The 7,809-nt window shown below is 35.1% G+C and overlaps 1 protein-coding gene across 1 annotated transcript; it reads right to left on the bottom strand.

Annotated features, from left to right (window-relative positions):
* Nucleotides 1–357: 357 nt before the first annotated feature.
* On the bottom strand, nt 358–3,831 carry LOC136230487 (receptor-like protein kinase HSL1). Its single transcript, XM_066019567.1, has 2 exons — nt 1,192–3,831; nt 358–1,111 (listed from the first exon to the last, which is right to left on the bottom strand). The coding sequence occupies exons 1-2, from the start codon at nt 3,737–3,739 to the stop codon at nt 726–728; spliced, it is 2,934 nt and encodes a 977-aa protein (XP_065875639.1). The 5' UTR covers nt 3,740–3,831; the 3' UTR covers nt 358–725.
* Between the last annotated feature and the right edge of the window lie 3,978 nt (nt 3,832–7,809).

The following is a 7,809-nucleotide window of genomic DNA, read 5'->3' as shown; positions in this document are numbered from 1 at the left end:
TGGATAGGACGGAGTGGAGGGAGCGAATCTGTGTCGCTGATACGACTTGATTTTCACGGTTTTATATGATAGTTCATGTTAGCCGACCCCGAATCATTTCGGGACTAAGGCTTTGTTGTTGTTGTTGTTGTTGTTCTCTATTTGCTTTTATGATATGGTTTAAGACTTTAACGACATTGTTTCATAGTTTTTTGATGAATTATATTACCAACATACATTATTATTTACTTGTTTTTTGGTTGTTACGATAATATTGTTGTTGATACATTTTTAAAGACATATCTTATGAATACATATGTTTTTCTATATTATTATTTTTAGATAGAATAATACACATTTTAATTGTACTTAAGAAAATACAGAAATACAAACTCGATTAATTCCCGAAAGTCTTATCCATCCAACTAACGCCTAAATTTTTTCACAATCTTATTAAATCATGTCATCGTATCAGAAACTCGTATCCTAATTTTCAAATTTTAAAGAGAGAATGACAAGTGGCTACATTTTTTGAAAAGTCTATTGTATTTTTAGAAGTTAATACTTACCTAACTAACAAGAAAAATAGCAACAATAATTGTTCTGGACTTTCTTCAACATTCATGTCTTAATCTATAGTATTAATGTTGTCTATAGTAAATCAAACCCAAGCCATGTGCAATCCTACCCCATTTCAATAACTTTGCCCTCCCAAATCAAACACCCCAAAAAGTAAAAGGACCAAATCAAACATTTTCATCAACTCTTTCTTCACTGTAATAAGGTGACAGTTTCCCTTCCTTTTTGCACCATTTAGCCTTGCTTTCTACACTAATCTCCTGCAGCATTTTCACCACCCGCCGCATCGATGGCCGCCCGATCGGTAGCGAGCTAGTGCACCGGAGACCCACGTCAAGAACTCGGCAAATTTCATTCTTGTGTATAGAATCAATCTTAGGATCAATCACATCGTCCACACCTTTTTCATCTATGTTTGTGTAAACCCAGTTCACCAAGTCTTTTTCTCCGAAGTTCGGGTCTATTGGACGCTTTCCGGTTACTAATTCGAGTATCACGACGCCGAAACTATACGTGTCGCTCTTCTCATTCACTCTTAGAGTGTAGGCATATTCTGCATTATGAACAAAAACAGATGTTACGATAATGTACGATAATGCATTTTCGCAACGCGATTGAGATAAGAATTAGTACCTGGTGCGATGTAGCCACAAGAACCCGCAATGGCAGACATGGGTTCTATCCCCTTGTTGAGGCGTTGGACGATCTTGGCGACTCCGAAATCTGCGACTCTAGCACCAAATTCGCTATCTAACAAAATGTTGTTTGATTTCACGTCTCGATGAACGATTGGAGGAACGCAATCGTGATGTAGATATGATAATCCTTCGGCCGCGTCTAATGCAATCTTGTATCTCGTTGGCCAATCTAGCAATCCGGATTTGTTGCTATGCAACAAATCGCCTAGGCTTCCGTTTGGCATGTACTCGTAAACGAGCAGCTTGCAATCTCCGGCATTGCAACAACACCACAATCTGACAATGTTTTTGTGCCTGATTTTCCCCAAAGTTTCGACCTCGACTTGGAATTCGTCGTTGTTCGAATTAGCCCCTCCGAATAGCTTCTTGACTGCTACCGTTTCGCCATTGCTAAGGACAACCTTGTACACTTTTCCTGAAGCTCCACTTCCGATCACATTGTCGTCTTGAAGGCAATCCGCGATTTCCAATTCGCTAAACCCGAGTTTATGGAATGATCTCCATTTCGTAATAGTGATGACTTTGTTCGATTTCTTGAAACTCCGATACTTGAAGTAGAACCAAACAAACCCGATAACAAAAACCATGCCCGCGGCTATGAAAATGGACCGGAGAATCCATAAGTAGCTCAGCTTTTTCGACTTGCCAGTCTGAGGGCAAAGGCCTTCGATGTCGCTGCATAAACCCGGATTCCCGACGAAGCTGTTCCGGTACATTTCCTTGGAAAACAGAGGAGGGAGTTCTCCGGACAGTAAATTGTTTGACAAGTTGAACACATTGAGCTTCAGTTTCTGAAGTTCTGGTGGGATTTTCCCGGAAAAGTGATTCCCGGAAAGATCAAGGTAATTAAGCACCGGTAAAATCCCAATTTCATTAGGGATTGAACCAGAAAGCTCATTATTAGCTAAATTAAGCTCATTTAAGCTCTTCAAACCCTGTGTCCCGGCTGGGATTCCGCCTGATAATTCATTGTTGTTAAGAACAAGCCTGTTTAACATTGTCAAATTCACCAAAGTCTCTGGAATCGGACCTGTAAACAAGTTATTACTTGCAGAGAATTCAATCAAATTGCCCAAAAGACCAATTTCCGTCGGAATTTCGCCGGAAAATCTGTTATCTGAAATCAGCAAAACAGAGAGATTATAAGCAGAGGATATTGCAGTTGAAACCTTCCCAGATAACGAATTTCCGACGAGCTCCATCAAGTATACTCTTTGAAGCCCCCAGAACTTTCCCGGCACCGGACCTGTAAGTCTATTACTTCTTAACCGAGCACGTCCCAAGCTCTGGCAATCTCCGAGACTCTCAGGGATTTTCCCGGAGAACGAATTGTAAATCAAAATCAGGTCTTCTAGTTCTCCATTTGCACACAAATTCGTCGGTATTTCACCGGAAAATCCATTGTAGGACACATCGAAGAACTTCAACGGCGATTTCAAACCCAATTGAGTCGGCAATTTACCGGTGAGTTTATTGTTGAATAACTTGAGCTCGTATAAATTGGGAGACTTGGAAATACTCTCTGGTAAACTTCCTTCAAGTCTGTTATCGTATAAATTCAGCGATTCAAGCTCCAACTCGCACAAATCATACGGAATCGTTCCGGTTAACTCATTCATGGAGGCATCAAATCTCCTCAATGTCGTCAAATTAGAAAATCCAACAGGTAAAGAACCAGACAACGAGTTGCTGAAAAGCTCAATTTGAATTATACTCTTGAACTCCCCAAAAGAACTCGGGATTAACCCGGTGAGGTTATTCTCCGACAAATCCAAATTCTCCAACCGAGTTAAACGGCTCAACCCCACCGGAATCGAACCAAAAAACTGACATCCGGCAAGCCAAAGCTCTTTAACATTCGTCAAATTCGCAAGCTCAATCGGAATCCGACTCGGCGTGAACGGATTATAAGCAATTTGGAGAAGCTGAAGAGTAGAGATATTACCAAGCTGAACCGGTATAGTCCCATTAAGAAAATTCCCAGCGAGCAATAGCGTCTCAAGCCGCTGAAATTCCCCAAATTTCACCGGAATCTCACCTGTTAAATTATTCGCCTCTAACCCCAAATACCGCAAATTCGGCAGCTGAGCCAGAGATTCCGGTAAGGACCCAATTAAAAGATTCTGCCCCAAATTCAAAGACTGAAGATTCCGGCAAGGTGAGAAATCGACGGGGAGGGAGGAATTGATGGAGTTGTTGTAGAAAGAGATGGAGATTAGAGAAGGGAGGTGACAAAGGAAGGTGGAAAAGGGGCCGGAGAGCTGGGAATTGGAGAGGTCGAGGGAGGTGACTCGGTGAGTTACGGAGTCACATTTGATGCCGAACCAGTTACAAGGAGTGTCATCACGTTGATTCCAGGAAGAGAGGATGTGAGTTGGATCGGAGAGGCCGAGTTTGACTCGCTGGAGGTAGAGACCTTCTTGGTTTAGGGAGAGAACTGAGAATGGGAAGGAAATTAAGAGGAGGGAAAAGAAAAGCTGCATTTTTTTTGTTTTTTAGTTAGAATGAGGGGAAGGAAGGAGAAGAAGAAGTATGGTTTCATTCAGGTTGGTCAGTTTCAGACAGTCAACTTAAACTGGAGATTTTGAAGAAGATTGGAGGGGGGCCTATGTTTAGGACAGGTGTGGGCTCATATTTTGAATTTTGGATTATTTGGAATATGGGTTTTTTTTTTTTTTTTTTTTGAAGAAATTTGGAATATGAATTAAACATTATTTTTATAATTTATGTTAAAAAGATTCCAATTTCCAAACAATTAAAGTCTTAATTTATATGTATATATATATTAGTTAGAATAAATAATTAAGGGAATTTTTTTCAAAATTTAATGATTTAAGGAATTATTGTGGTTTAGTAGATTTGTAAATTTAATTATCATAAGCGACTGCAAAATCGCTATCGATAAAAGAGGAAAGTTGGTAAAAAATACTTCCGCGATCATAGTTTTTGTGGTTTAGAAGTTTGTAAATAGAGATTCTATATTTTTTGAAGTCATTCAATAAAAAAATTGTTATCATGACTATTTACCCCAAAAGGAGTGTATTGGAGCAACTAAAAGACGGATTTTGCAAATAAAGAGTAATTGTAGAGAATATATATGTGTACATTGATTGTGCAATTTCTAGACGTATTTATATGTAATCACTGTTCTTAGATTTCTCGAAATACAGCTAGAAATAATTTAGACAAATCGTATTCTACTCGCTTTGGACTTGCTTGATTCTAAGTAAAACTAGTGTGTGATGCAGATGAATGGCGATATTCCTGTTTAGTTAAATCTGATGGCTCTCAGTGATCCGGACTATCTTGGCTGCCTAGGATTGAGACATGTAAATTGATATTAATTCACATGTTATCAGTCAGGAATAAAAGCCTATTTGGACCGTATTGTATTTAAAATCCTGTCATTTTCCCTATACGATATTATTTGGTAACATTTTCTCCCTAAAGTGTTCTCATAGGTTACATTTAACCCATTTTGGATGAAAAATTAATTTATTTATTAAAATTTGACACATACTTTTTGCCATGTGAGATGTAAAAATGACAATTGTTTTTCTACATGTGGATAAATAAGAAAAAAATTCCTTATTTATCTACATATTAAATTTATGTTGTGTCACAGCAATAAAATTTAATAAATTAGTTAATTTATTTTTATAATAAATTAAATGTCATCTATTAAAATAATTCAGGAATAAATATTGTCAAATAATATTACATATTATAAATGATAAAATTTTGGATACTACGGTACTAAATAGAAGTTTAATTCTATCAATTATTCATGTTTCTATTTGCCTTTTCATTTCAAAATGGAGAGTTTTAGATGTTTGGTTAGTGACTTCATGTTTAGCTTTTACGTCCGAAAATCAGTCTTTTACAAAAACAGGGAATCTCTGCTTTTTGGAAAAACAGTTTTTTCCGATAACAAACAGCAAACAGCAAAAACAAGCCGTAGATAAAATAAAACGGACACTTACCCTGTGAATATAAGAGATTAATCAAGTAATTTTAAATAAATTTAGAAAGTTAATGAAATGTTTTATAAGTTGAGGGTTTATTTGTTCTTTTAGACCAAAAGGTATACTAAACATGACATATAGAGGCAGTCAACGGAAGTCAGTAAAAGGAAAGTAGTAAATTCATTCCCATGTGGGGAAGGAAGGACATAACTAACTTTATTGTCATATACCGGTGTTTGTTTGAACGTTGAAAAGGAGGTTCTTCAGCAATTATTTCGGTCAACATCATACATTTACTTCTTTTTTTCTTTTTGGCATTTTTCTATTGCCAAAATACAACTTCAATTTAGTAATTCATTACTATATTTTTTTATATATTAATTTTGTATTTTTGAAGTTTTTTTTTCATGAAATGCGTACATCAAAAACAACCTTTACAAAAAAAAAAAATAATAAGAAATAAAACTGTATATAAGTAAAAGTTATGCCTAGAACAGAATATATAAAGATAAAAAAAGAACTGCAAACACACATCTGTAATCTAATCTTCAACATTTAAACTTTTCTGAATCTTCGGATTTGGATTTTTTCTTTTGCAATCATATAGATATATTTACAACCTACATGTCAATTTTACAAGAACATAGAAGGCAGACAATCATAGGTGGTGAAGAGAAAATTATAATACTAGAAATTCTTATGGAAAGAAACGTGTTGTGTGTTTTCTCTCTTCATTCTCATATACCTCCTTTACAAATTGTAAGTCTAAAGGAAAAAAAAAAAACTTAATCATCTTAAAACAAATAAGTGAGGCTTTATAAACTTGATAAAATGAAAAATTAATTATTTGGAGAAATGGTTAAAACTTCCTTTAGAAAACGTTTTTTTCTTAAAAAAAAAAAACATCTTCTGGAGTCTTCTGCGAATCCATAGCTGAGAAAGGCTGTCTTAAACTTTTTGGGGTCCCTGTGCTAAATTTATATCAAATCGTTAGAATTTTGTATTAAGAAAATATAAAAAGAAATGAATGAATGGTAAGATTAGGGGTGCACGTGGTCGGTTAACCAGTCCATTAAGGTTAATTCGGTCGGTTAACCATTTTATCGGTTTTTTAAAAATATTTAACCATACACATACACTAGTCCATTAAATTCGGTTAACCACTAATTGGTTAACCTTTTATTTCAGTTTCTAACCATTAGTAAAACAAAATAAAAAAAATAAAAAAAATTCTGATTTTTATTGTGAGTGGGACGATGGGTCAATATCGAGTTGAAAAGATTAACAACGGAGAGAGAGATGTGTGTGCATTATGTACGTGTGCATTATGGATTGGGCACTGCATTTTCCCTTTACAACAACTCTAGGCATCAAATTACTATGTTTTTTTGGGCCATGATTATTATCCTCCGTGCTATACCAACTAAGCTCTGTCCATGTATATTAATTTCACTAGTTTACTTTGTGACAAATTTGATAGTACAACGATATTTGGGACATAATATTCCATCGTTGAGTCTTAGTCCCTGGAAATAATTAGTGTTTTCTTATTAAATTTTTGCTATTGATCCCTGTATTTATTTTGAGTGAGATAATATCTAATTATATGTATAAATATAAATATAAATAATATATATTTATATATTTAATTGAATTCGGCTGGTTTTGGTTAACCGCGGTTTTTAGAATATGAAAACCACAACCGTAACCGTAACCATTAACCACTACTTAATAAACTCATAAAAAAAAAGATGAGGAATCTAAGAAGGTGTTTGGTTGCTCTTTGTCGTGCTCCTATTTGCTTTTTTACTTCCTGTTTGTCTTTTACACCTGAAAAGCAGTCTTTTACAAAAGCAGAGAATCTCTGCTTTTTGGAAAAGAAGTTTTTTCTAACAGCAAATAGTAACAACAAGCAAACAGCAAACAGCAACAGTAGATAAAACAAACATTAATAATGTTTTTTGTCTTAAAAAAATTACTGGATTTTTGCATTTAATGGAATCGAATTACAATATCCTCAGCAAGTGATTGCTCAATTAAAAATTAAAAGTGGTTGGAAACTTTTTGAATGTTGAAAATGAGTTTGTTGAAAGAGATTAACGCATGTGATACTTTGTATATATTCTATTCTTTATATATTCACCAACAATTTGACAAATTTGATTGTTCCAATATGTATATTTTTCAGTGCACATGATTTAATAGTAGTAGTAGTTCCTAACTTAGGTTGAAATTATCCAATTAAACTTTAAAAGTTAATCATCAACTCCATATAATGAAGGTTAAATTACAAAATTGACTCAATTAATAAACTCGTTTACATATCTAGACTCATTACATTACCTCTTACTAAACTAGACACTTTTAAATTAGACTTTTTGATGAGGACATCTTTCAGTAAATCCATGCCCGAACAGAGAGGTGGTAACATCACAAGCCTAGCTTCGACTACTTTTCAGTATGGCTGTTTAGGCCTTTATGGAATGCATATTTTTGGTTTCGGTCTGAGATGACTTCGGTCTTGTCTTGTCTTTGGTGAACCCTTGATTACTTGCTCACAAAGGAGACAAGATTAACGTGCTCATCAA

Source organism: Euphorbia lathyris, chromosome 5 (genome assembly GCF_963576675.1).
Source record: "Euphorbia lathyris chromosome 5, ddEupLath1.1, whole genome shotgun sequence".
NCBI lineage: Eukaryota > Viridiplantae > Streptophyta > Magnoliopsida > Malpighiales > Euphorbiaceae > Euphorbia > Euphorbia lathyris.
This window is presented reverse-complemented; position numbering and strand designations above follow the sequence as displayed.